The 27,671-nt window shown below is 53.8% G+C and overlaps 2 protein-coding genes across 6 annotated transcripts; both read left to right on the top strand.

The window, feature by feature from the left end:
- The first annotated feature begins 510 nt into the window (after positions 1-510).
- On the top strand, positions 511-8,047 carry SERPINF2 (serpin family F member 2). Of its 4 annotated transcripts, none has more exons than XM_045984416.1 (10): positions 511-633; positions 1,805-1,871; positions 2,016-2,054; positions 2,176-2,238; positions 2,513-2,714; positions 3,170-3,313; positions 3,462-3,665; positions 4,169-4,311; positions 6,079-6,283; positions 6,917-8,047. In XM_045984416.1, exons 2-10 carry the CDS (start codon positions 1,809-1,811, stop codon positions 7,327-7,329), a joined length of 1,476 nt encoding a protein of 491 aa, XP_045840372.1. In that variant the 5' UTR covers positions 511-633; positions 1,805-1,808; the 3' UTR covers positions 7,330-8,047. The 4 variants fall into 4 exon arrangements, with proteins under 4 accessions (XP_045840372.1, XP_045840375.1, XP_045840376.1 ...); XM_045984419.1 differs by having other exon boundaries at positions 542-680; XM_045984420.1 differs by lacking the exon at positions 511-633 and adding an exon at positions 1,000-1,207.
- A 7,127-nt stretch (positions 8,048-15,174) lies between these two features.
- SERPINF1 (serpin family F member 1) lies at positions 15,175-27,587 on the top strand. Of its 2 annotated transcripts, XM_045983770.1 has the most exons (8): positions 15,175-15,295; positions 19,755-19,846; positions 22,057-22,255; positions 22,875-23,030; positions 23,653-23,856; positions 24,995-25,137; positions 26,541-26,751; positions 27,201-27,587. In XM_045983770.1, the coding sequence occupies exons 2-8, from the start codon at positions 19,763-19,765 to the stop codon at positions 27,458-27,460; spliced, it is 1,257 nt and encodes a 418-aa protein (XP_045839726.1). In that variant the 5' UTR covers positions 15,175-15,295; positions 19,755-19,762; the 3' UTR covers positions 27,461-27,587. The 2 variants fall into 2 exon arrangements, with proteins under 2 accessions (XP_045839726.1, XP_045839727.1); XM_045983771.1 differs by lacking the exons at positions 15,175-15,295; positions 19,755-19,846 and adding an exon at positions 21,176-21,326.
- Positions 27,588-27,671: the final 84 nt, after the last annotated feature.

Genomic DNA, 27,671 nt, shown 5'->3' on the forward strand with positions numbered 1-27,671 from the left:
CTGGGGCTGGGGCTCTCTCTCCTCTCCCCACCCTTTCCAGATCTAGTCTAAAGGCAGCCAATCAGGATCCTGGGCTTGTAAGGCTTGGGAATGGGCATCCTATCTTGGGTTCTCCACATAGGCTCCTGCGGCCTCCCTTTCCTTCCCTTCAGGATGAGGGAGAGGAAAGGACGTTGGAATTGGGAAGCTGGATGTGACCCTGAGCCCAGCTCTGTCCTTGGGCATGTCACATAGCCTCTCTGACCAACTAGAGTGGGGTTGCTGGGAGGCCCCTGTCCTTCCTGGATCTGCTCTACAGATGAGAACATTCTCCTTAACTTTCCTGAACCTCCTTTCTCCAGGCTTGGGGGGAAAGAAGGGGGACCCAAATCCACAGGGCCTCCAGGTGACTGTCTCAGGATTAGATGCCTTGGTGGGAATGGGGCTTCCGGCCCCAATATCAATGTTTAACCGGATGTGCAGGTCAATATTTACCAGAAGAGAAAGCAATCTGAACAGGGGTTGGCTGAGAGCAAAGGTCCTGGTGGGAGGGGAGGGCTCACTGGGCTGGCTGGAGCCTGAGCAAAGTGTGGGGAGTACCCAAGTGGGGCCAGAGAGAAGGACATCGTGTGCAGCAGCGAGGAACCCGCGGAGGTACAAGGGGAGGGGTGGCTTGGCCTGCTCTTTGGGCAGGAGAGGAGGTAAGAGCTGCTGTCCTGGCTGAGGGGGTCTGGAGTGAATTGATTCAGAATGCCTCTCATTTCCCAGCCTCCTGAGGGGGACGAGGAGCCAAGGTGGGGGTTCCAGCAGGACTCCCTCTGGGACTTAAAAAACTGGAGGGCTTTTCTTGACAAGAAAATGCAAAAACCCAGGTTGGAGATCAGGGACCCTGTGATGGGGGTGGGGCCAGGGGTGATAGAAGGATCCCTTGGAAGGACTGGCCCTGAGATGGGGGCGGGGTTGGAGTGTGTGGGACCTGCTCTGAGGCCAGATCAAGACCTGCCCATCTCCACCTGCCAGCCTGGCTTCCCGGAGCCGACCTGGACAGAGCTGGGGGCCAAGGCCTGTGTTTCCCGTAAGTCCAAAGGTGGCTTTGTCCAGAGCCATTCATTGGGCTCTCTGGCTGGGTCAACAATGCAGCTCTCCAGCCTACCCCATCAACCCCGCTGAGACTTCAGGGACTCAGGCCTGTCCACCCTTGTGGTCAAGACCAGACCAGCGAGAAAAGGTGGGCCCTGTGGACAGCAGGTTGGATAGGAGCCCCAGTATACAGGAGGCTTTGGGGGAGGCTTCCCAGAGGAGGGACCTTGGGCTAGGCGGACAACAGCCCTATTGCTGAGTGCCAGGCATTGTAATCAAGGCTCACAAAGACTGTCTTATTCTGGTCCTCACAATATACCATGGGAGGAGGTAGGGACTTTTGCTACCATTTTACAAGAAAAGGCAGAGTCCAGAGGGGTTAAGGGAAATATCTAAAGTCCTCCGGGAAGAGGCAGAGTCTGGATTCCAATCCAGGTGGGACTCAAAAGGCCAGGCCTTGAAGAAAGAGGATTTCTTTTGTTTTGATATTTCCCCTATGAACCAAACCATTTTCAGTGCCCCAAATGTGAAAAGCTGGAAAATACAGAGGGGTTAAAAACAATTCAGGGGGCCATCCCAAGCCACAGAGATGGGAACCACCACTGGTGTTTGGGGGTGTGTTGGCAGTAGCTGGGTGTCCCCTCAGCAGTAGAGACTCAGGATCTGCCAAGCCAGGCAGCATGCGGGGTGCGATCCCACGCGGAAGTGCCGCTAGGTGGGAACAGTGGCTTCCTGTCCCGCACAGGAACATGGCGCTGCTCTGGGGGCTCCTGGTGCTCAGCTTGTCCTGCCTGCAGGGTCCCAGCTTGGTGGTGAGCCTGGGCCTGGGTCTGGGTGGGGCCGGGAGGCAGGTGGGGACGCGCCCGGGGTCCGGGCAGGAAAAGGAGGGGGCTGAGTCGGGGGAAGGTTTGGCTCTAAGGGGGTTCCCTCTCCTCTCTTCATCCTTTTCTCAACAGTTCTCTCCTGCCAGCGCCATGGAGCCCTTGGACCAGCAGGTACTGGGAAAGGAGAGGCATGAAGGGGAGGAAGGCCCCGAGGGGCCTCACTTGTGGCTCCCGCAAGGGTGGGGGAACCTGTGGGAAGGGTCACGTTCCATTTGCTTCCTCCCTTCTTCAGCTACTGAGCGGGCAGACCCAGGAGAAGCTGCCCCCGCTTACCCTCCTCAAGTTGGGCAACCAGGTACAACCAGGTGGGGCTGGGGGAAGGGTGGGCGGGGTCCAAGGGAGGAGGGCCAATCAGCAGGGGCGAGGGAACCAGGGGGCGGGGCCATGAGAAGGGGGTGGGAGAGACCCGAGGGAAGGACCCGGTCCCTTTGTCTGTGTGACCGTCCCTCGTCCCTCTCTCGTCAGGACTGAGACAAGGCCCCGGTGTTCTCAGGCACAGGGACTCCGAAAGGGATCCTCAACACAGAGCTGACTCTTTAACCCTCTTGACCCCTGATCTGTCCCTGTAGGAGGTCCATGGCCATACTGCCCTGAAGAAGTCCCCAAGGGACTGCAAGGGGGCCCCAACTCCGGAGCAGACCCGCAGGTTGGCCCAGGCCATGATGGCCTTCACCACAGACCTGTTCTCCCTGGTCGCCCAAAAGTCCACCAGCCCCAACCTCATCCTGTCGCCTCTGAGTGTGGCCCTGGCCCTGTCTCACCTGGCACTAGGTACCGTGGCATCGCCTGTCTAGACCAGCAGAGCTGGGAGGCCAGTAGGAACTCACTACTCCACAGTTTACTAGTGGGTGCTTCCTTCATTGGGGGCACTTGGCTGTTTGGTAAAAAGGCAGATTCCCGGGCACACCTCCAGATTCCTTGAGTCAGATCCCCAGGTATGGGACCTAAGGATATGCTTCTGGTGATTTTTATGTAGCTGCAGTGTCTTCGCCGGATTGGAGGCTCTCACTGTGGGAAACCGAGGTCCAGGGAGGGAAAACAACTTGGACCGGGTGAGGTCACCCAAGATAGCCAGCAGCGGAGATGAAGGGGGAACTTGGGGGGGTGGGGTTCAGTGGATGCGAGAGGAGAATGCCTGTGCACCACGGTTCAACAGGGACCGGAGTGCACGGCAGGGCCGGAAAAGAGCTGGCGGCCTGGGCCACAGCCGATGCGGTCCCCTCCAGGTGCTCAGAACCAGACACTGCGGAGGTTAGAGCAGGTGCTACATGTGGACTCAGGGCCCTGCCTCCCTCACCTACTGAGCCACCTTTGCCAGGACCTGGGCCCTGGGGCATTCCGATTGGCTGCCAGAATGTACCTGCAGAAAGGTAGGTGTTGGTGACTTGGAGCTCCCTAGGTAGTGCTCTTGGGTGGACAGCGGTGATGGGGATGGGGTTGGCCTCAGGTCGCCAGTCTGAGGATTGGTGGCTCTGGAGCTCAAGCCCCTGGGAACAGCTTGTGGCCCCTTCTGCATAGGATTTCCCATCAAAGAGGATTTTCTGGAACAATCAGAACAGCTCTTTGGTGTGAAGCCCGTGAGCCTGACGGGTAGGAAGGGGGATGATCTGCTGAACATCAACCAATGGGTGAAGGAGGCTACAGAAGGGAAGATTGAGGATTTCCTCTCTGAGCTGCCGGATGACACAGTGTTGCTTCTGCTCAATGCCATCCACTTCCAGAGTGCGTTCCTCCTCTCCTCAGGTCCCCCACCTGCCCCATAGGCTGCCCTTATTCCTGCCCCATAGGCTGAGCTGGGCTGCGAAGAAACCTTTGTTCTGAGAGTCTCTCTTTCTCCTCAGGGCTGGGCCATGAGGCAGGGAGCTCTTCAGGTTGTGGCTTGGGGGAGGGTAGGAAACAGGTAACAGTGTGCCAAGGAGGGGCCCCAGGAATTGGATGACGCTGTTGTAAAGAGAGAACCCTAGGAGGAAACTGAGTTGGTGGGGAGATGGGGGGTGCTCCTGGGAGCATGGCAGGGCACAAGAAAAAAGCAAGCCCAGATTTCAAAAATGCTGCAGGGAAGAAACCTCAGATCAACTGAGTGTCACCTGGCACAGTGCCCCTTAGGGTTTTGACCTCTACCTTTTGTCCCTTGAATGGGTTCTGGGTGGGACAGAGAAGAGACGGGTGGTAGAGAACCTCCCCCTGACTGGGTCTACATGGCCCCTGCCTTCTGCTGGCTCTAGGTTTCTGGAGGAGCAAGTTTGATCCAAGTCTCACCCAGAGAGACAGTTTTCACCTGAACGAGCAGTTCACGGTGCCCGTGGACATGATGCACGCCCACACGTACCCCCTGCGTTGGTTCCTGCTGGAGCAGCCTGAGATACAGGTCAGCCCTGATTGTCCAGGTTGGGAGGTGGTATAGGGAGGGGGTGGGCTGTGGGCAGGCACAGAGGTAAAGGGGGGTGTGCCCTGCCTTCCTTGCAGTCATGTCCTTGATACAGGTGGCTCTGGAAGGTCTCGCTATACTCTGACCTGGGGGACTGAGCTTCCAGGCTCTTGGAAGCTCATGAAGCTCACAAAACGATGTTGGGCATTTGCTGTGTGCCAGATACTGTTCTAGACATGGGAACTCACTAGCACATGGGAGACCAGGTCCCTGCTCTCAGCAGGAAAGGAAAGTACAGAAACGAACCTAAACCACAGGATCATTTCAGATAGGGTATGTGCTATGGGGGTAAAAAGAAAGTGATCAATTAGTGACTGGGGAAGGTATTTTAGATCCAGCAGTCAGGGAGTGTTCTTTGAGGAAGGGCCCCAGTGGAGAACCAGGTGATCTTTGGTTATAGGGGTTTGTTACCAGGGCCCCTGGGTTGGTGGGGCTGCAGAGGAAGCCACCCAATGGCTACAGAGCCACTCAGGCCAAGGCATGCCTGAGCCTGGGCGAAGTGACCTGTCACAGGTCTTCTTAGAAGGGAGGATCTGGGGGCGCCTGGGTGGCTCAGTGGGTTAAGCTGCTGCCTTTGGCTCAGGTCATGATCTCAGGGTCCTGGGATCGAGCCCCGCATCGGGCTCTCTGCTCAGCAGGAAGCCTGCTTCCTCCTCTCTCTCTCTCTGCCTGCCTCTCTGCCGGCTTGTGATCTCTCTCTGTGTGTCAAATAAATAAATAAAATCTTAAAAAAAAAAAAAAAGAAGGGAGGATCTGGTTGCAATGGATGTGTCCGTATCCTTCTGGAACATTCTGATTGGATAGAGTGCTATGCCAGGCTTGTCTAAGGGGAGGCCTCCCTTGCTTCTGGCCACAGTGTGGTCCTCTCAGCTTGGGTGTGGATCCCTGGGCCAGTCAGCTGTGGCAAAGGCGGCCATGTTGGTTAGTTTCCCAAGGCAGCATGCCACAGGCCTTCTGTAGCTCTCCTGAGAGGGGCTGTGGGCAGCACGGGCCCTTGGAGTAGCATTCCTTTTCTCTCCCTTCCACCCTGATAGGTGGCTCCTGCCAGACTGTGTCCTGCCCACACTTTCTTCACCCTTTGTCTCTTGGGTCCTGGCCTCAGCCCTCTTCTTCACACCCTCTGCAGGCAGACCCAGGCAGCCAGATGTGGGGCTCCCCCTTCCTCCTCCCCCAACCCAGGGGTCCTGCTGCCTGGATGCTCTGTCTAGAGACCAAAGAATCTACAGCTGTCAGGAATCATGGAGCCCAGTGCTTCTCATACTTACATAGCTGCAGGAACCCCATTCATGTGAAATTGCCTCAGAGTGCAGTCCTGCATACAGTGGGGCAGAGTCACTACTGAGGGGTGTGGTGTGGAGAGAACCACCCCTGCAGAACCTGGAGTGGTCTGAATCCGAGACACCGAGGGAATTTCTTGACCCAAATCACAGGCCCAGCTGGTAGCAGATGAAGGGAGAGGAAGTCCCCGTTTTTTGAGCCTATGTGTTGATACTCCTCTGGAGTGTCGCAGGTCTGCCTGCCATGTGGGCAGGTAGTATGACTCGACTTCATGGGTGAGGAAGTAGAGGCTCGGGGCGCCCAGACACACACCTGAGATGAATGGACTGGAAGTCTTGGTCCATCTGTCTCTGAAGCGAACACTGACCCAGACCCCAGCTGGTCTGGGCACTTTCCTGTTCTCACATGGTCTCCTTTCCGCCTCGGTAGGTGGCTCATTTTCCGTTTAAGAACAACATGAGCTTTGTGGTCATTATGCCCACCCACTTTGAGTGGAACGTGTCCCAGGTGCTGGCCAACCTGAGCTGGGACATCCTGCACCAGCCCTTACTTCGAGAGAAACCCACCAAGGTCCGGCTGCCCAGGCTGCATCTCAACTATCAGCTGGACCTGGTGGCCACCCTCAGCCGGCTGGGTAAGGAGGCTGGGCAGGGGACCACCACCTGGGTCAGGCTAGGCAGAGCTGGTGAGCAGGGAGCCCCCCTGCTGGCTGTGGATCCGAGTCAGAGCAGACTGGTGTCCTGGCCTTTTCCGGGGCTTTGGGAGGTCAGAGGGCTTCCTAGGACCCCCCACCCCCCAGGACTCTCTTTCCTGGGGTGGGCTGGGGTGCCCCAGGGAATGACAACCTGCTCCATCCAAGAGTGAACTTTGCAGACTGAGAGCCTGGGTAGCATGTGGGTCTTGTCGGCTGTCCTGCAGGGGGCGCTGCGCTAGACACTGGGCGCCCCCAGTTGACAAGACTGAGTCACTAGCAGGTGCGCAGATAAGGAATCAGGTATTTACAGTTCAGCATAAGGGATAAGACAGAGGGCTTCTCTCCAGTTCACTGGAGAAAAGGCACCCGTCCCGACTTTGGGGCAGGGGATTGGGAAGGGCTTCCTGGAGGAAGCGACCTTGAAGCTGATACTTGGAGGTTAGGTAAGAGTTAAGCAGGGATCTGTGGGTTGGACTAGTCCCTTGGCCAGAATGCCAGATACAGTCCCAGGCAGGTCTGGGCAGCTTGTGGGGCAGAAGGCAGCTCTGACCTGTCACCTCCTGTCCTGGGCAGGCCTGCAGGAACTGTTCCAGGCCCCAGACCTGCGTGGGATCTCCGACCAGAGCCTGGTGGTAACCAGCGTGCAGCATCGGTCCACGCTGGAGCTCAGCGAGGCTGGCGTGGAGGCGGCCGCCGCTACAGGCACGGCCATGTCCCGCATGTCTCTCTCCTCCTTCAGCGTGAACCGCCCCTTTCTCTTCTTCATCCTTGAGGACACAACCAGCCTGCCCCTCTTCGTGGGAAGCGTGAGGAACCCCAACCCCAGCGCGGAGTGGGAGCGCAAGGAGCAGCAGGATTCGCCGGACGACAGGGACTACTTCCAGAATCAGAAAGCCTTCCCCCGCGGAGACAAGCCCTTCGGCCCTGACTTGAAACTTGCTCCGCCCTCAGAGGAGGACTACCCCCAACTTAATTGCCCCAAGTGAGAGGCCAGCTGCCAGCATCCCGAGTCCCTGCCTGAAACAACCTCTCCACTCCTGGGACTCTTTCCAGACGACTTGGTGGGATTACAGCAGGGGCCTGGGTGGGCAGTCTGGGAGCGGAGAGGGAGTCATTCTCTCCCGTCTCCTCTCCCGGGGAGTTTGGGGTGGGTGGGGCCAGGACGAGGGCAGGCCTCCGGGAATCAGGGGCCTGGATCCCACATCTTTTCTTCCAAAGCGGCTCAAATGTTGTCCTTGTTTGGGGCTTGGGCAAAGGGACAGCTGTAGGTTCACTCTTGTCAGGAAGGTAGGAAGGTCTTTCCCAAAGCTGGCTGGGGCACTTCCATGTTTGTTTACCAGAGAAGGGGGGACAGGAGGGATTGGATACCTTGGCTGGGAAGAGGAGAGTTAGGCCCCCAGCGGTGGAGCCCTGTCTCGCTCTGTGGGCGGGGGCCTAGCCTTCCACATAGGCGCTTCTGCTATAACGCGCCCCTGGCCCTCCAGCCTCCACCTGCCCTGATGCTCCTGTCACCGCAGACTCCCCGCTGCTCCTAGGAGATAGCGACATGGCCAGGACTCTCCCTTCCTCCTCTCTCCTCTTCTTCCTCTGCCCAGGTGTCTCAGGGGCTGAGGGGGGAGGGGAGGGCAATAGTTCCCTCAGGCTCTTTTGTAAAGTTTTTGTAGTGATTTTTATGACATCCGAATAAAGAATGAATGGCCTTGGCTGCTCTGAGGTCACTATTCTGGGCATGCGTGGGGGCGGGGGGTCCCTAAGGAAAGCGGGCAGAGGCTACTGGCTGCACAGAGCACCACGCTGGGCCTGGGCCGGGACAGCAGGCAGCCCTCTCTGCCACGTCTGTTCTCTGTTCTCGGCCCTTCGCCAGCGCATCTCAGCGCAGTCCCCTCTGACCTCGCCAGCCCTCTCCACGGCCACCTCCACGCCAGCCTGGCTCTGCTCTCCGCCGACTCCTCTCTAGAGGCCTCAAGCCGCCAGCAACGGGTGGCTCAGAATAGCGCTGGCCTCCCGCTTTGGGAGAAAACTGGCAATTAGGGAGCCCGTGGAGTTTCTAATTACATGCCAGTCCTTTTGCCAGGCTCAGGCGCCCGCCAGCCGGGGGGCAGGCTGCCGGGAGCAGTGGCTCCAGCAGGAGGCCGTCAGCGCCTGAGGATTTCGGGGAGGTGGCTGGACTCGCCCTGGACCCCCGGGGCTGGGGGCGTCATGTGGTGTGGGTGTCCATGTGGGTGGGCCCTTGTCTGTGAGTGCGGGATGTCCCTGTGGCTGCAGCCACCCAAGGCCCTGAAGGGAAATGGTCAAGAGCAAGGGCCTGGGGTGGACTCTTGCTTCTTACAGCCCAGCCATGTGGGGAGACGGGTAATGCATGGAACAAGTGAAATTGATGGTGAGGCAGAGGGTGGGAAGCGCTGTGGTGAGAAGTAAAGCAGGGAAGTCCTCCCTGAGGAGGTGGTGTGGGAGCAGAGACTGGAATCAGGAGTAAGAAGTAGAGGCACCTGGATGGCTCAATCAGTTAAGCTTCCGCCCTCAGCCTAGAGCCCACCCTGGGATCGAGCCTCACATCAGGCTTCCTGCTCAGCGGGGAGCCTGCTTCTCCCTCTCCCACTCCCCCTGCTTGTATTCCCTCCCTCACTATATCTCTCTCTGCCAAATAAATAAATAAAATCTTTTTTAAAAAATGGAGTAAGAAGTAATTGGAAAGTTAAATTTAGCAAGGCATCAACTTAATTTTACCTGCAAAATCTTTCTCAGCTCTCTCCTCTCCATCCTGGCTGTAAGCCTTGGATCTAGTGGTCATGCCCAAGGGTCACTGCCCTTGCCTCCTAGGTTCTCCCTGCTGCTGGTCTGGCTGGCTCTCTTCTCTGCCTCTCCCTGCAAGTCCTTATCAGAGCGCCTGTGCCCAGCAGCGCGTTAGGCTCTGGGGATGCAGCTGTGAGCAAGCAGACACGATCCCTCCTCCCCTCTCCCCGACCCCGCAGCCTAAATCTAGTGGTAGAAGGGTCTAGACAAGACACAAGTTAACATCTTCTGTTGAAATATAGTATGCAAAGCACATAAGTCAGAACCATACATGAATTAATGAATTTTCTCATGAATCATATATCCCTGTGCAACCAGCACCCACATCAGGAAATAGTACTCCTTCTCCTGACTTTTTTTTTTTTTAAGATTTTATTTATTTATTTGGGAGAGAGTGAGCAAGAGAGAGCACAAGCAGAGGAAGCAGCAGGTTTCCTGCTGAGCAGGGAGCCCAGCGCAGGGCTTGATTCCAAGACCCTGGGATCATGACCTGAGCTGAAGGCAGATGCTTAACTGACTGAGCCGTCCAGGCGCCCTCACTCTCCTGACTTCTAACAACAGATTGCTCTTTCCTGGTTCTGAACTCCATGTAAAGGAATCATACAGTCTGCTCTCTTGGTCTGGCTTCTTTCTTTCGACCTCATGTTTGTGACCTTCATCTGGGTTGTGGATGGCAATAATCCATTCACTGTGGAAAACCTTTTTTTTTTTTAAGATTTTATTTATTTATTTGACAGAGAGAGAGAGAGATCACAAGTAGGCAGAGAGACAGGTCGGGGGGGGGAAGCAGGCTTTCCGCTGAGCAGAGAGCCCGATGCAGGGCTTGATCCCAGGACCTTAGGATCATGACCTGAGCGAAAGGCAGAGGCTTTAACCCACTGAGCCACCCAGGTGCCCTTCACTGTGGAAAACTTTTAACTGAGGGGTACCACCGTCTGATCTAAGCCCTAGAAGGCCCGCTTGGCTGCTGGGTGGAGAATAGAATGTAGAGGGACAAACGTGGGTTAGCAGGCAAGAGACAGGTGGTGTGGCCCAGGGTGTCGACTGTGGAAATGGAAGAAAGGGGTCAGCATGCAGAAATATTTTGCAGGTGGTGCTATATAGTTTGTGGGTAGATTGTACAGGACATGAGGGAAAGGAAAGGCTCAAGGCTCATGGGGTTTATGGTTCAGATTCCTGGATTTTTTTTTTGAGAAAATGGGTTTCACTGAGATGGGAATCAGGGTGAGTGACAGATCTGAGGACTGACTGGAGATTTCTATTTTGAACATGTCATCATTGAAATGCGACACTAATGTAGCCAACATGGGACAGTTCAAGTCCTGTCTGTAGTTCTACTTTTGCTCTGAGGAGTGTTTGGATGATAAATTGTATGTTCATCCTGCCTACCGGACATCCATACGGATTTGTCAGATAGGCTGTTGGATATCTTGGTTAGGGCTGGAAGTGTGTATTTGGGAACATACAGATGCATTTAAAGTGATGGAACTGGTGGAAGTAACTTTTTTTTTTTTTTGAGTCAGAGAGAGACTGAGAGAGCACAAGCAGGGGAAGTGGCAGGCAGAGGGAGAAGCAGGCTGCCCGCTGAGCAGGGAGCCCGATGTGGGACTCAATCCCCGGACCCTGGGATCATGACCTAAGCTGAAGGCAGACGCTTAACCCACTGAGCCACCCAGGCATCCCTGGTGGAATAATCTAAGAGGGGATGTAGATGGAGAGGAAAAGGGATCCCAGGATCAAGTGAGCAAAGCAGACAAAGGAAAAAAAACAACAACACGCGGCACGTGAGGCAGGAGTGTAGGGAATGGAGGAGGAACGGTCTGCTCTAGCACCTGCTCTCCAGGGAAGAGATGTCATTTTGGTGGTCAACATGAAGGTCACCCACGAACTTGGAGACAGTGGTTTCAATGGAGAGATGGGCCCAGAAGCAAGATTGCAGTTGAGGAGGGAATGGTGCTAAGACAGTACAAACACAAGAATAATTAGCTCTTTCCCTCCTGGTGGTGTGAAAGGAGACAGGAGAAACAGGCAGTAGCCTTAGAGGATGTGGCATGAGAAAGTGTCCCCAAAGAGGGCAGTGACAGAGGATATTTGAGAGGAATACGTGGATTAGGCAGGAGAGCGGCCACTTGCAGGAGCAGAGCCCATGGAGAGCCCAGCGGAGACCCCTCCTTCGGCAGGAGCCAGATACCCTCGATGGCAATCGGAGGAGGAGGGATGACTCTTTCTCTGTAAGCTACCATGAGATAATTGGAGCACACAAAAAGTTGTAGTCAACTGCATAACGCTGTTGCTCAGCAGACAGATCTGTGTTGACGTAAGTGGCTTCCCAGCACGATTTCTCCGGGCTGTAAGACTTCTCACCTCTGTCTACTCGGTTACTAATAGGCTTGCAAGGAGCCTTTACTTTTTTTTTTTCTTTTTTTGCATTACAAACAGTGCCGCGATAACATTCTTGTACACGCAGACTTTGTGCACCCGTGGGTTCTTCCAGCGCACGCACTCAGGAGTGGAAGTGTCGAGTTGTGGGTTTGGGTTTCCCATCTTTAACAGTAAAGGCCGCCACATAGGGTTACGCACAGCTTTCCCCTTTGGTGCCAGATTCTTCTTTAAAGTGGTTGTGTCAGTTTACATTCCCAGTTCCTCATCAGCAGGGCAGGAGGGATCCTGGTTGTCCACACCCTCACCAACACTTGATCTTGTCAGATGTTTAAATTTTGCCCATCTGGTGAGTGTGAGATACGCTCGTGAAATTATGGTTTTGATTTGCATTCCCCTGATTACGGTGAGGATGAAACATCTTTTTCAGAAGTCTATTGGCCTCTTAGGATTCTTCTGGGACTTCTGGGACTATGTTTCTGCTGAGTTTTTATTTTTTGTATTAATTCATAGTTTTTTACTATATTAGCATTCAAAATCTTTTTTTGTCAGTTACCCGTGTAACAGATATTTACTCCTAGTGTAAGGCTTTTTTTTTTTTAAAGATTTTATTTATTCACTTGACAGAGATCACAAGTAGGCAGAGAGGCAGGCAGAAAGAGAGGAGGAAGCAGGTTCCCTGCCGAGCAGAGAGCCCGATGGGGGGCTCCATCCCAGGACCCTGAAATCATGACCTGAGCTGAAGGCAGAGACTTTAACCCACTGAGCCACCCAGGCGCCCCTAGTGTAAGGCTTTTGTTTTCATTTTTTAAAAAGGTATCTCTTCCTGAAAATGAGGTTTTAACTTTAGTGTCAAATTTATCAATCTTTTGGTTGGCTCACTTGGTTGGGGGTCTGCCTTTGGCTCAGGTCATGATCTCAGAATTCTTGAATCTAGCCTTGGATTGGGATCCCTACTCAGCGGAGTGTCTGGAGTTCCCTCTCCCTGCTCTTGTGCTCTCTCTCTCAAATAAATATATAAAATATTTTTTAAAAAGAAAGAAAGCTTCTGCAAAAGCAGAAATTGTTGTTCATGTTTAATCCCTAATGTAGCTAGAGCTACTTTTTGTGTATGGTGTGAGATAGGGATCCAATTTTAACTTGTCCACATGGATAGTTATGCCCTTCCTGCCTCTCTATGCTTAGTTCGTTCTCTCTCTCTCTCTCTCTCTCTCTCTCTCTTTTTTTAAGATTTTATTTACTTATTTGACAGAGAGATACCAAGTAGGCAGAGAGGCAGGCAGAAAGAGAGGGGGAAGCAGGATCCCTGCTGAGCAGAGAGCCTGATGCGGGGCTCGATCCCAGGACCCTGAGACTATGACCTGAGCTGAAGGCAGAGGCTTAACCCACTGAGCCGCCCAGGTGCCCCAGCTTAACCCATTCTTATTCATCCTTCAAGATTCAGCTTAGGTTCATATATTCCAACCACATTACCACAATTCCCTACAGAACAATGCTGTCCAGTAGAAATACAGTGCAAACTACATGTGTGATTGAAGATTTTCTAGTAGTCACATTAAAAAAGAAATAGGTGAATTTAATTTTAATAATATATTTTATTTAACCCAGTAAAAATAATCAGCATTAAAATTATTGAGATACTTTACAATATTTTTGTCATACTAAATATCCAAAGTCTGGTGTGTATTTTACACTTAGAGCAGCTCAGACAGGCCACATTTTGGGGGCTCTGTGGCCATATGGCTAGTGGCTATTGTACTGTATTGGCTGTAGAGACTGCTGGCATAGAACGTGTCACATGATAGTGGGATGATCTGTTTTCATACCAGCCTCGGTTACTGGTCAGTAAATTTCTGGAGTGTGACACTGAAACTTACTCATCTATCTCTTCCTCCCCCTCCACATATCTACTTAGTGCCTTGCATAGAGGTACTCTATTTTTTTTTTTAAGATTTTATTTATTTATTTGACAGAGAGATAGAGAGCACAATAGGCAGAACGGCAGGCAGAGGGAGAGGGAGAAGCAGACTCCTTGCTGAGCATGGAGCCGGATACAGGACTTGATCCCAGAACGCTGGGATCATGACCTGAGCCGAAGGCAGATGCTTAACCCACTGAGCCACCCAGGCACCCCAAGAATTCAATTTTTTAAAAAATATATTTTATTTATTTATTTATTTGACAGATACAGGTCACAAGTAGGCAGAGAGGCAGGCAGAGAGAGAGGAGGAAGCAGGCTCCCCGCCAAGCAGAGAGCCTGATGTGGGGCTTGATCCTAGGACCCTGGAATCACAACCCAAGCCGAAGGCAGCAGCCTTAACTCACTGAGCCACCTAGGCTCCCCAAAGGCTTGAACCCTGACTGTTGATACATTTTTTCTTACATAAAGCTGAACCTTGTGCACTGGGAAGTTCTACCCAGGGGCTCTGGCTCTGCTCCCTGAAGCCTACACGGGGTGATGGTTCCCTAAATTTTCTCTTCCTTCAGCTAAATATTCCAGAGCGCTCTCCAGCCCTTCTCTGAGCTCTTCTCCAAACCACCACAGGACTTTGGGCCGCACTCATATCTCCCTAAAAGGCATTTTGTTACACTAATTATTTCCCATGTCAGCATTTTTTTTTAAAAGATAGATTTATTCATTTATTTGAGAGAGAGGGAGAGCGTGCGCACATGAGCAGGGAGAGAGGAGAGGTAGAAAGAGAAGCAGACTCCCGACCCGGGGATCGCTACCTGAGCCGAAGGCAGACACTTCACCGACTCAGCTCCCCAGGTGCCTCTCGCCTATGTCAGTATTTTATTTTTTATTTTTTTAAAAGATTTTATTTATTTATTTATTTGACAGCGAGAGAGAGAGATCACAAGTAGGCAGAGAGGCAGGCAGAGAGAGAGAGAGGAAGGGAAGCAGGCTCCCTTCCGAGCAGAGAGCCCGATGTGGGACTAGATCCCAGGACCCTGAGATCATGACCTGAGCCAAAGGCAGCGGCTTAACCCACTGAGCCACGCAGGTGCCCCTATGTCAGTATTTTAGATTCCCAACCATGATGCAAGGTCCTAAGCATCCCAGGTGAGTGGGGCCAAGGTGTTGTCCTGACTAGGTGACCTGTACAGTGCCCAGGCTGTGCCAGAGACGCACTCGGCCTCCACTCAGGACCAATGGTTAAAGCACAGCTCAGTTCTTCCTCTGGTCAGATATTTTTCCCACTGCCCTTTCTGATCTTCAGAAATCACAGAATTCCAGGTCTGAAAAAGCAAAGAGACATCCCAATTCCAATCCTCCCCTTCCTTTTTCAGCCAAAGAAAGCCACGAGAATTGTCTTCTCCAACTTCCAGTTAGTGTCAGAGCCAAGGAGCGGGAAAATCTAGTGTCGCAGCACAGCCCTGGGGTTTTCTCTGGTCTGGCCTGCTTTCCGGGCTTCCTCCAGAAGACTCTTCCTCAGCCCTGTCTCCCACCCAAGTGGGCCAGGGTGCCCTCTGGGGGTGGGACCTCAGGCAGGAGGCAGGCCAGGGCCCTGGAGGAAGGTCTGCCCTGTGTGTGTGTGTGTGTGTGTGTGTGGTGTTGGGGGTGTGGGGTGGAAGGGCAGCAGTGGGTAAAAGTTAACATCAGGCAATGATGCAATCACAGAACCCGAATTGAGTGCAGGTCGCTTTAAGAAAGGAGTAGCTGTAATCTGAAGCTTGCTGGGCTCTGGACTGGGAGGCGCAGCAAAAGCTCTGGTGTTTGCTGGAGCCCCTCAGTGTGCGGACAGACCCAGGCCGGTGGCAACTGCGGCACACCCACAGGTAAAGCAGCTCCCCCTCCTGTGGCAGAGTGTCAGGGCAAGACTGGAGAGGGTCCCCTGTGCTGGGGGAGGCAGGAGCACTCCAGCGATCAGCAAAGAGGGGTGCAAGGGAGAGGAGGTGGGGGGACAGTGGCCCCTGCCGCTTGGGCCCTGGGGTGAGAGGATGAGAGACGGCAGAGGGAGTTGGGGCTCAGAGGCCCAGGGCCCACTTTTCCCCAAGCCCCACTAGGAGGAGGGGCTGGGAAGACTTTTTGAATGAAGTGGGTAGGTAGCCATGGGGAGGGCTGTGGTGGGAAGGGGCAGAGGGCACAGCTGCAGGCTAGGTTTGAGCAGCACCTCAGAGGGGCTCTGTGGCCCCCGCGCCACCCCACCCCCCCGGGGGAAGGTTGCCCCTGAGCTGGGCTTTCCTGGGGCAGTCAGGAGGCAGCCTGCTCCCCTCGCCCAGTCCAGCCTTGGCTTGGGCTCAGCTCCCTGCTGCTTTTTCAAGTTCAGCTGGTGCTGATTTCCAAGCCAAGCCACTACTAGCCTGTTGAGCCCTGCAGAAGACTAGAAGGGAGGACACCTGGGTCCTTCGATCCAGCACCCCCCGCTTCTCTTTGGCCAAATTAGTTGCCAGTGAACGCTGGGAGAACCATGGGCTTTGACCGCTGGCTAACAATGACCGCTATTTAGCGCAGCCTGTGTGTGGGGTCTGGGGGCCTGGGGGCCCGTGCTGGAGAGGATGGCTGCCCGCACTCTTACTGCTCCCGGGGGTAAGCCACAGCAAGGGGAGGGTCTGGGCCCAAGAAAAGCCACAGGCTTCGCAGAAACCCCATCATCGTCTGGCCCAGGCCCATCCACCAGGGGTACAGCCCCTGGGCTGAGGGTGAGAGGCCAAGGGGGCCAGGGAGGTCTGCTTCTAGGGCCGGTCCTCCTGGGGGTGTGCGGAGCGGAAACTCATGGGTGCCCCTGGCCCCACTCATTCAGGTTCCAATACTCGAGAAGGAACGCGGCCTGGGGACTGGCGGGGTCGCCAAGGGCGGAGTGGGCCTGGAGGGCACCCCCGGGCCCGCCCTCCCAACGCCAGGAGGGAGGGCGTTGTCCTTCCCTGCACTGCCCAGGAGGTCCTGCCATGTGGCTTTAGGCTGTGTGGTGCTGGAAGGAGGAGGAGGGATGGTGTTTGTCGCTCAACTGGATTTAATCTGAAACACATGTATTGGCTCAAGTTTATCCTCCCAGCTGGAAGGCAAGATCACAAAATCCCAGTGTCTCCTGATTTTGGTAAATGCGGCAGAAAGGAAAGCCTGACCTTGGCCCAGCAGAGAGAATATCTGCCTCCTCCCCATGCCCTCCCACTCCTAGTAGGACAGGAGTCTGGCTTAGATACTGCCCTTTGGACGGATGGCATCAGTGTCCCTTTGTCCCTGGCCAGGTGGCGGCTGCCTGCCCTCAGGCCACAGAACAATCACCTTGGACAGGGCATCGAGTGGGCTCAGAGGGACCCCCAACCCCATGTAGAGTCTGACTCTCTGCCCTCCGAGGGCCCGTTTGGGGGGCTCTCCATAATCTCTCCTCTTCCTTAGGGTGGGGAGGTGGAGGATTCAGAGGCCAGGAAAATCCTACCTATCCCAGCGACTGGCTGTGGGCCAGCTGGGGACCCATGTGCCTTTCATGGCCAGGGTCCCTCACCTTATCTTCAGTCCTCAGTCCCCCAACATGGGGACCGTGATCCCACAACCTGGGGCTCGCACTGACTCTGTAGGGACTCCTATAGAGAAGGTTTGACCTCCATGCGCATTTGAACTGTGAACTTGGTTTTCATTCTTTTTTAAAATTTTTATTTTTTTTTAAGATTTTATTTATTTATTTGACAGACAGAGATCGCAAGTAGGCAGAGAGGCAGGCAGAGAGAGAGAGAGAGGAAGGGAAGCAGGCTTCCTGCTGAGCAGAGAGCCCGATGCGGGGCTTGATTTCAGGACCCTGGGATCATGACCTGAGCTGAAGGCGGAGGCTTTAACCGGTTACACTGAGCCACCCAGGCGCCCCTTGAACTTGGTTTTCTTAAACACTATGCCAGGCTGAGCCCCGTGTCCCTCCCGTCTCAGCTCCCGACCGGGGCTAGAGGTGCTAGTGGTAATAGCATTTCCTATACCCTTGCTGCCTAGAAATCTCAGGGAATTTTGTGGTCTCTGATACACCAGTCTGCTGGGGTATCTTGCTGCAAGAAGACTCCTCCTAGCTCTGGGGTGCGGCTGGGAGGGTGGAGAGAACAGCTGTGAGACTGTCTGGTTCCGGGACTCTAGCTGGTATCAAAGAAATCTTGTCCTGGTGGCTCAAGGGGAGGTTCTCTCTGAGTGCCAGGGGCAGCTGGGCAGGAGAGCAGCTGGGTGAGGACTTGGGGTCTGTGGGGCTCGCTCTGGGACACAAGCTCCAGATCAGGGTTTGGGAAGAAAGCTGGGCTGCTTCCCACTGGCAGTCCAGCCACAGACTGAGCAAACTCCGAAAGGTGGTCCCTTCTTTCATTGCCTTTCATCTCTCCAGTGTTGACCAGTGGATTACCTGGCTTGATTCTAAGGACTTCCGCCAAAAATCACACACCCCACTCCCAACTTTCCTATTTGCTCTGAGAAGTCAGGAAAGTATGCGTGCTGCGCGTGTGGGAGGGTACTGATGGGCATAGAAATGATGACTGTGTACGTGCCGGAGAGCCTTGGCCTGTGTATGCGTGTGTGTGCATAGCGGAGGTGAGGGTCAGGGAACACAGATGTTATAAATTGGTGACCTGGCAATATGGGTGGGTGGGTGGGGGGAGACAGGAACCAACCGAAGGTCCTAGTTACTGAGACCTTGTCCCACATTTTTTTTTAAATCTTTTTTTTTAAAAATATTTTATTTATTTATTTGACAGAGAGAGAGGTCACAAGTAGGCAGAGAGGCAGGCAGAGAGAGAGGGAGAAACAGGCTCCTCACTGAGCAGAGAGCCTGATGCGGGGCTCGATCCCAGAACTCTGAGATCATGCATGACCTGAGCCGAAGGCAGAGGCTTAAACCACTGAGCCACCCAGGCGCCCCTTTTTTTTTTAATCTTTTTTTTAACCACATTTTTTTTTAAATATTTTATTTATTTGACAGAGAGAACTCAGAACTAGGCAGAGAGGCAAGCAGAGAGAGAGGAGGAAGCAGGCTCCCCGTGGGGCAAAGAGCCTGATACAGGGCTCGATCCCATGACCCTGGGATCATGACCCAAGCCGAAGGCAGAGGCTTTAACCCACTGATCCACCCAGGAGCCCCCCCCCCCCACACCTTGTCCCACTTTTTAAACAGAAGGCCCCTTGGAAGATCCTATCTGCAGGACCTCCCAGCTGCCTTCATCTCCTCCCACCCCACATCCTAACTCCAAGGGGTGGGTTCATGGACATGGCAAGTGCAGGAGGCTGAGGAATGGTGGCAGACACCGCGTCCTGAGCCCTGGACCCAGATTTTCCTTTTCCCTTGTGGTTCAGGGGCCAGAGGGAGCTGGTTGGAGGAGGCCACTGCTGGGGATGTGAAGGGTCCTGGGGATGTTTAACCTGAAGGAAAGAAAGCTCCGAGGGTTTAAGAGCTATTTTTGAGCTAGTAGGGGGCAGAGGATCTGGCTCCCTAGGAGACAAGGGGGACCCTGGGGTCCCAGGTGTAGGGAGACACATTTTTAGCTCTAGGATCGCTGCAGAGCGCACCTGCCTTTGCGCTGTTCATTTCTTTGGAGACATGATCTGATTTATTGCTCATATCAAGAACTAGCTGATTCCCATTTTGCAAGAGAAGATGCTGTGAGTTCTCAAGAGAGCTATTAAGACACAGAATCGAGATTTGAACCCAAGCTCTCAGCCCCTAGACCCAGTGCTCCTTAGCAGGAGAGTAAGAACTCTCCGTAGAGAACTATCTCTGAAGGGAATGAGTCCCTTATGAGGGAGGCCACAGGTTCTAGACCAGAGTAATTCAAGGACAGGGTCTGAGAACTTCCCAGGGACGGCAAGGAGCTGGAACAGATGCCTCCCTTCTCTGTGCTCTGTACTTCTACATGCGGGAACTAGATTCTGTCCCATTCTGACATCACTCCAAGTTCTGTATCATGAGCTGGTCCCGTGCCTCCAGAGAAGAGCCGTGCTGTGCATTTCTGCTAGGCCACAACCACACAGAGGAGCCCACTGCTGGGTCTCCACGGCCCCGGTGTCCATGACCCTGGGGCTTGAGGCCCCCAGATCTCCTGACACACACAGGGGGACAAAAGCACAGACTCATCCTGGTGCTGTAGGCCATGAGGCAGGTGGAGGAGTGGCAAGGCGCTCAGAGGGAGGGACTGTCAAGTTGAAGGTCCCCTTCCAGCCTGGGGAGGTCGGGGGCAAGGTGCCTCGTCCTGGCAAGCTCCTGCGCCCCGCTCAGGGTGGCTGGCGGGGCAGGCAGTGGGTGAGGGGGACAGCCTACTTCTTGTTTTCTTGCAGGTCCCAGGATGCAGGCTCTCGTGCTTCTCCTCTGGACTGGAGCCCTCCTCGGGCACAGCAGCTGCCAGGACAGCGTGGGCAGCCCCCAGGAGGTCAGTGGGGGTAGTGCGAGGTGGGGTGTGGGCAATCCCCACCCCTCCTTAGCAGGCAGCAAGGGGGATGGGACAGACACCGGGGTTCCAGGCCAGACTCTGGCCTTCCTTTGTAGATAAGGCCTGGATTTCTCCTTCAGCAAAACGGACGGAAAACATCTTGCCTTGCCTTTCAGAGAGCACAGTGGAGACAAAAATAAGATCCCAGAAGGTGAAAAGTGAAGGCAGTCTAGCAAGCCCGGGGGTAACCCTTTCAGTGAAGACCTTTTCTCACTACCTTGGGGCACTCGTGGGTCTCACTGACAGGATGGTGGTCCTGGATATTTGTTCCGATAGCGACCAGAGTGCAGTAGAGATGTAAGTGTGCAGAAAGGTCCCTGTCCTGTCTGGAGGAAGCACGGTCAGACTGCGGAGACAGATGCTGAGAAGCTCACGCTAAGGGACAGTGAGGGCCCAGGGCAGCCTGGGCGACTGGCTGGAGTCCTGGACGTGGTCGAGGGTTCTGGCTCTACCTCTCACTTCTTAGCTTTGTTACTACAGACAAGTGACTTTGAACTGAGTCAGTTTCTTTCTTCCTTTCTCCCTCCCTCCCTTCCTTCCCTTCCTTCCTTCCTTTCCTCCTGTCTTCTTTTTAAATTTCTTTCTTTTTTAAAGGTTTTATTTGTTTATATTTCAGAAGAGACACGGTAAAAGAGGGAACACAAGCAGGGGGAGTGGGAGAGGGAGAAACAGGCTTTCTGCTGAGCAGGGAGCCCAATGTGGGGCTCGATGCCAGGACCCTGAGACCATGACGAGAGCTGAGCGCAGATGCTTAACAACTGAGCCACCCAGGTGCCCCCCGAGTCTCTTTCTTATCTGTAAAATGGGATTAAAAATACCTATCCAGGGCACCTGGGTAGCTCAATAGGTTAAATCTCTGCATTTGGCTTAGGTCTTGGGGTCCTGGGATCAATTCCCCGCATCGGGCTCCCTGTTCTCCCTCTGGCTCTTTCCCTGTTCGAGTGCACACATGCGCTCACCTTCTCTCTCTCTCTCAAATAAATACTCTTTTAAAAAAGAAAGATTTTATTTGTTTATTTGACAGACAGAGATCACAAGTAGGCAGAGAGGCAGGCAGAGAGAGAGAGAGAGAAGGAAGCAGGCTCCCTGCTGAGCAGAGAGCCTGATATGGGGCTCGATCCCAGGACCCTGAGATCATGACCTGAGCTGAAGACAGAGGCTTTAACCCACTGACCCACCCAGGTGCCCCACAAATAAATAATCTTTAAATAGAAACCAAAACTACCCTTGCAGGGCCCTTGTGGCCAGTCACTTGCTTTTTACCTACTGAATACCTGCTCTGTAGGGGCTGGGGCGGGGCGGAAATATAAAGGACTCAGATCTTGCCTTAAAGGAACTCAGTTTTTTGAGGTACGAAACAGATCAACAAGCAGGAAATGAAGTGGCTCCAGTGAAAAGAACCAGCACAGTCTGGCACATGGTAGGTGGTTAATATGTAAGTGGGAGCTGATCCCCTAAAAAGTTCAGGAAACCAAAACGGGCCTTCAGTTTGGGGTGATTAGGGAAAAGTTGTGGAGGAGATGCTGTGCGATCAGGGGCCATGAAGGATGGGATTGGGGTGGGGGGAATCACAGGAGGGTCCAGGTCGAGAGTTGGAAGCAGTTAGCAAGGGGGAAGACAGGCAGCTTGCTCTGGCCTGAGGGCAGGGTTCCTCGGAAGGGAGGGCACTCTTCTCTTTCTCTCTCTCTTTTTAAAAGGATCTTATTTATTTATTTGTCAGAGAGAGAGGGAGAGAATGCACAAGCAAGGGGACCAGCAGGCAGAGGGAGAAGCAGACTCCCCGATGAGCAGAGAACCTGAAGCGGGACTCGATCCCAGGACCCTGAGATCATGACCTGAGCCGAAGACAGACAGTTAACCGACTGAGCCACCCAGACATCCCCCCCTTCCTCTTTTTAAGTATGTCACAGGCCTAAGGCTCACAGGTCACTAGTGTTTAAACCTGGCCAGCTAATTTCTATGTGGGACTGCCTGTCCCCAGCCGAGAACTCCGGCAGGATCCAGGATCACACTCTCCTTCTAACATCAGGCTACACGTAGGGTACTCAGCCAGGACGTCTCTAAGGGGCCAGAAGGACAATCCCACTCAAAGCAACGAGGGTTCCCATCACACACAGCTCATCTCTGATGGCCCTTGTACTCAAATCCAGGACTCCCCAGCCCCCGACACCACAGGGGTGCCCGTGGAAGAGGAGGACCCCTTCTTCAAGGTCCCTGTGAATAAGCTAGCAGCGGCCATCTCCAACTTTGGGTATGACCTGTACCGTGTGAAGTCCGGCCTCAGCCCAGCTGCCAACGTGCTGCTATCCCCCCTCAGCGTGGCTACCGCTCTCTCCGCGCTCTCGCTGGGTGAGTTCTCAGATGGGGACAGCCTGGGGTACCTGGAGCGGCCTGTGGCCCCTGCAGAGAGGTGGTGAGAGAGCGGCCCACTGGGGTTCCTTTGTGTGTACCTACAACCCCCCCCCCCACACCTCTGCGGAGGGTGCAGAGCACTGATGACTTGGGGACATGGCCTCATGACCATTTACTGACGGGATGACTTTGACACTCCATCCTTACACAAGCTTCTGCGTGCCAGCCATTTGGCTAGGTCCTGGGGATAAAACCGCCTACAAGCGGGGGTGGTCCTTGCCCTCACTCGGTCACAGCTGAGTTCCTGGTGGTGGGGGTGGGGGGGACTCAAGAGAAGATGACCACCAAACTTTCTGGTAAGGGCTGTGGCCAGAGAAGCACGTGGGCTTGAACCCTCCCTCTGGCCCTTGTCGCTCTCTCTAGGCCTGATGGCCTTCACCTGCTGGAGGAAAATCTTGTTTTTCTTCCACTGCCTTCGAATTTCTTGCCCAGCAAGAATGCCACCAGTACGAACAGCGTAAGACAAAGAGTGTGGTGTCCCTGTCCCATCCCGGGAGCTGGCCTGACCTGGGCCCTGGTGGCCAGGTATTAAGGCTCCCACCCCGGTCTCTGGCAGGAGCGGAACAGCGGACAGAATCCACCATCCACCGGGCCCTCTACTATGACCTGATCAGCAACCCGGACATCCATGGCACCTATAAGGAGCTCCTTGCTGCCGTCACTGCCCCCGAGAAGAACTTCAAGAGTGCTTCCCGGATCATCTTTGAAAGGAGTGGGTCACCTTGCTAGCACCCGGGATGCTGGAGGAATTTGGGGCTCTATGCTCCTCTGGTGGTGGGCGGTTTCTTTCTTTCTTTTTTTTTTTTTTTAAGATTTTATTTATTTATTTGAGAGAGAGAGGATGAGATAGGGAAGGGTCAGAGGAAGAAGCAGACTTCCCGCTGAGCAAGGAGCCTGATGCAGGACTCGATCCCGGGACTCCAGGATCATGACCTGAGCCAAAGGCAATCACTTAAACAACTGAGCCACCCAGGCACCCGGGGCGTTTCTTTCTAAACACTACATCACATCTGCCCAGGCTGGGCCTGGTGCTGGTCGGCAGGAAGAGGCCCCGTGAGCTCAAAGGGGATCAGAAAGAGGAAGTAGACTGAGGGAGATGGTGGGAGGGCCCGGGGAGTGTGGTAACCTGAAGAGAAACAGCAATGAGTGAAATTCATTGTTCCCTGCTCAGCGCCTGGGGAAGCTGTCTGGGAGTCTGGGCAAGTCACGGGAAGTCACTAGGCAGGAAGTCAGGGCCTGCTGAGTGGTAAACCAGAACCTCAGCCTGGCACGCTCTCCCAGAGCAGATGCTGGTTGGAGCTCAGAGCACACTAACCCCTACCGTCTCTCCCCAGAGCTGCGGATAAAATCCAGCTTTGTCACACCGCTGGAGAAGTCCTATGGCACCAGGCCCAGAATCCTGACCGGCAACCCTCGCTTGGACCTTCAGGAGGTTAACAACTGGGTGCAGGCCCAGATGAAAGGGAAAATCGCTAGGTCCACCCAGGAAATACCCAGTGGAGTCAGCATTCTCCTCCTCGGTGTGGCTCACTTCAAGGGTGAGGGCTCCACTTCTCTTTTGGCCAAGGGTGGAGGGTGGGTGTCTGAGGGGCTGGGGAAGGGGGGATGTCAAGAGACGGAGCTCAGCAGGAACCGAGAGGCGAAGCCAGAGGATGACCTGGGGAAAGCACCTGCCTGAGGACTCTGTGCTTGTCTTCTGGGCCCAGGCAAACCTGCGGTGTGTGTCTACAAAGTGTTAAGAGACCGTGCACAAAGCCTAGCAGGGAGAAGAAAGTGCTAGCACTCAGGGGCCTGTTTGGGGGTGGGCACCGTGAGATTCGTGCTGGAGTCAGATGAGGGTCAAAGCCCAGCTGGGCCTTCCCTGGCATCGGGCCCTGCACAGGCCTCGGCTCTGACACGGGATGACACACTTACTTCAGAGGCTGTCTCCGTTGCCTCCTGTCTTCACAGCAGTCGGAGCCCTGTGCCCAGGGCACAAGAAGTATTCAACGAACCGTTAGTTCTCTCCCAGCATGCTGCTGCGGTGACGTCCCTGAGACTCCTCCACAGGCTGTGTGAGGCTGGCCCCACTCAGAGAAGACTTGGGTGGGATTTGGGGCAACCTCTCCTTGAAATGCTTCCTGTAACTTCCATCAGGCAGTAGCTAGTGGAACCCTGACCTTGAGAGAGGCCCTATTTGAAGCACTGATCTCCAGAGAGTGAGAGAAGCCATTACAGGCCAGCATATTAAAAGTCAACTTGAACGTCGGGAGCTTGGTTACCGCCTCACTGTTGGAGCACCTGCCAGTGCCTCTGCCCCTCTGGGCTTCGGTGATTTTCCAGAGGGGTGGTGTCGGGGTCCCTTGCAGCCTGATCTCCTCTGATCCTGTCCCCCAGACACCTCACTGCGAAAGGAGACACCAGCTGACTTTTCTCCCAGGCCATCACAGAACTTTTATGATCCAGATGGTCAAATCAGTAATTCCTCCTTTGTCTCTATATGGAAGGTATTTAGGTCCTTGACGTATCGTAGTCCGGCCTGCACGTTCTCAGACAGAGCGGTTCCCTGATGTGTCAGGGCCTCTAAGATTCCTTTAGGCAGGCGCCTTTCAACCATAGGCTTTGGTCTCCCGGCCCCAGTCCCAATGCCTGTCTGGTCTCCTGGGGCTCAGGGCATTCCCATTTGTTTCATTCCAGGGCAGTGGGTAACAAAGTTTGACTCCAGAAAGACTTCCCTTCAGGATTTCCACTTGGATGAGGAGAGGACCGTGAGAGTCCCCATGATGTCAGACCCGAAGGCCATCTTACGCTATGGCCTAGACTCTGATCTCAACTGCAAGGTGTGTAGGGGCTGGATGAGTGGTGGGCAGAGGGGAGGACGGAGACAGGCAGCACGGCATATAGTGAAACAGGCTGACCTTTGAGATGGGACAGCTGTCTAAACCCTGCCTGCTGTGTCGCTTTCAGCAAGTCAACAGCTTTTCTGAGCCTTTCTTCTTAAAATGAAGGATGGGTCTCGAAACTCATCCTCCTAGGGTTTGCGGTAAGGATTAACAGATAATGTGAAATGGGCCAAGACTGGGCAACTCACATGTTGGTGTTTTCTTGTCTTTTTTCCCCTTCGTTCTCTGCCTCTCCTTTTTTTCTTTCTTTGGGGGGAACTTTTATTTCTAGAATTCAAAGCCAAATTAAAAAAAAAAAATGGTCACACACCCCAAATGGCTGGCATTCTAAGTCTTTCACAAACGTGACATCTTTTAATTCTAAGTCGGTAGTTCTTAGACCTTTTTCTTTGGGAATCTGACAAAACGCCCAAACACTTGAGACATGCCATGTGTGCACACGCATACATTTCTGTATATGGGTTCAGGGGCTGTTAAGACTCTTGGGCGCCTGGGTGGCTCAGTGGGTTAAGCCGCTGCTTTCGGCTCGGGTCATGATCTCAGGGTCCTGGGATCGAGTCCCGCATCGGGCTCTCTGCTTGGCAGGGAGCCTGCTTCCCTCTTTCTCTCTCTCTGCCTGCCTCTCTGTCTGCTTGTGATCTCTCTCTGTCAAATGAATAAATAAATAATCTTTAAAAAAAAAAAAAAAAAGACTCCTGGTGTTGTCTGTCCCACGGACCTAAGGTTAAGAACCTCTGCTCCAAAGGGCCATTTTATGTTTTGTTTTGTTTTTTTAAAGATTTTATTTATTGTTGAGAGAGAGAGACCAATAAGCAGGGGGAGTGGGAGAGGGGGAAGCAGGCGCTCCGCTGAGCAGGGAGCCCGACGCGGGACTCAGTCCCAGGACCCTGGGATCATGACCTGAGCTGAAGGCAGATGTTTAAACGACTGAGCCACCCAGGTGCCCCCAAAGACCCATTTTATTACTGCTTCTGTGTTCCTGTGCTCAACACCCCCCGGTTCTAGTCCAGGGCTCTGTAAATGACAGCTGATCAGTAACCACTGGCAGACAGATCTTTGGAAGAAAATTCTTTCAGTGCATAACTTTAGTCGGTATTAGGCTGAGGTAAGAAAAGACAACAGCCTACTTTTATTTGAAGGAACCTCAGTAAACATCTTGTAGCCAGAAGGCAATGGCCAAGAGGGACATTAAAGACATTGTTAAAGAGACCAGGGGCTGGGGAAATCACGGCCAGGAGCCCCACAGCAGGAGAGGAGAAGGCAGCTTGGAGTGTATGTGTCTAACCCTGGGCTCTTGGGCTCCAAGAACTAACCCACGTGCTCCCTCCCTGCGGTTTCAGATTGCCCAGCTGCCCCTGACTGGCAGCATGAGTATCATCTTCTTCCTGCCTCTGAAAGTAACCCAGAACTTGACCATGATAGAAGAGAGCCTCACCTCTGAATTCATTCATGACATAGACCGAGAACTGAAGACTATTCAGGCAGTCCTGACCATCCCCAAGCTGAAGCTGAGTTACGAAGGCGAAGTCACTAAGTCCCTGCAGGAGATGAGTATGTCTGCCAGACCGCTCTGCTCTTGGGGTGGGTGGGGTTGAGCTTTTTGAGCTTTCCGCCTCGCTAAGCAGCACTCAAGGGCTCTGTGGCTTTGCGGGGAGGCCATGGACGATTCCTTAACTCTACGAGTACTGGAGGGGAGGCATGAACTGCCCTTATCAGACACATTCCTTAGTCCCAGAAGCCTACATCTCGCAACAGAACACTGCCTCTCAAAAGACAGGTCTGTTGAGCTGGTTTCTGGTCTTAACCTCACTCGCTGGTTTTTGAGTGCTCTTGGGCAAGTTGCTTGAACCCTACCGAACTCACCGAAGGTCCAAAGTGGGGTTCTACTCCCAGCTTGCCTGCCTCCTTGAGAATCAGGACTTAAGAACCAGGACTCTACTCTTGCGCAGGGTGCTGGGTGAAGGCCGGGTTTTAATGGAAATCTCTCTCAATTTCTGCAGAACTGCAATCCTTGTTTGATTCGCCTGACTTTAGCAAGATCACGGGCAAACCTATTAAACTTACCCAAGTGGAACATCGATCTGGCTTCGAGTGGAACGAGGATGGGGCAGGCACCACACCCAGCCCAGGGCTCCAGCCTGCCCGCCTCACATTTCCCCTGGACTATCACCTTAACCAACCTTTCATCTTTGTACTGAGAGACACAGACACAGGGGCCCTTCTCTTCATAGGCAAAATTCTGGACCCCAGGGGCATTTAACGGTACAGTTTCATGTTCAAATACCCTGGAGGACAAAACCCTCAAGGGATGGCAGATTACATATGACAGGAAGCCTGCCCCCATGTTGTTTCAGTGTATACTTTGCAATAAAGTGCTTTATCCTTAACCTTTGTTGCCCTGTTCCTCCTCCTGTTTTGAGCTCTGTTAAGTTTAATATGAAGATAAATAGTCCTTTCGAGATTTGCTGGTC

The sequence above is a fragment of the Meles meles genome, chromosome 18 (genome assembly GCF_922984935.1).
Source record: "Meles meles chromosome 18, mMelMel3.1 paternal haplotype, whole genome shotgun sequence".
Lineage (NCBI taxonomy): Eukaryota > Metazoa > Chordata > Mammalia > Carnivora > Mustelidae > Meles > Meles meles.

Coding starts and splice junctions, on each gene's coding strand:
- SERPINF1 (XM_045983770.1), top strand. CDS start 19,763: ATGCAGGCTCTCGTGCTTCTCCTCTGGACTGGAGCCCTCCTCGGGCAC. Junction 22,256..22,874: donor TCTCTCCGCGCTCTCGCTGG/GTGAGTTCTCAG, acceptor GGTCTCTGGCAG/GAGCGGAACAGCGGACAGAA. Junction 26,752..27,200: donor TAAGTCCCTGCAGGAGATGA/GTATGTCTGCCA, acceptor CAATTTCTGCAG/AACTGCAATCCTTGTTTGAT.
- SERPINF2 (XM_045984418.1), top strand. CDS start 1,740: ATGCGGGGTGCGATCCCACGCGGAAGTGCCGCTAGGTGGGAACAGTGG. Junction 2,715..3,169: donor CCTGTCTCACCTGGCACTAG/GTACCGTGGCAT, acceptor GGTCCCCTCCAG/GTGCTCAGAACCAGACACTG. Junction 3,666..4,168: donor CAATGCCATCCACTTCCAGA/GTGCGTTCCTCC, acceptor TGCTGGCTCTAG/GTTTCTGGAGGAGCAAGTTT.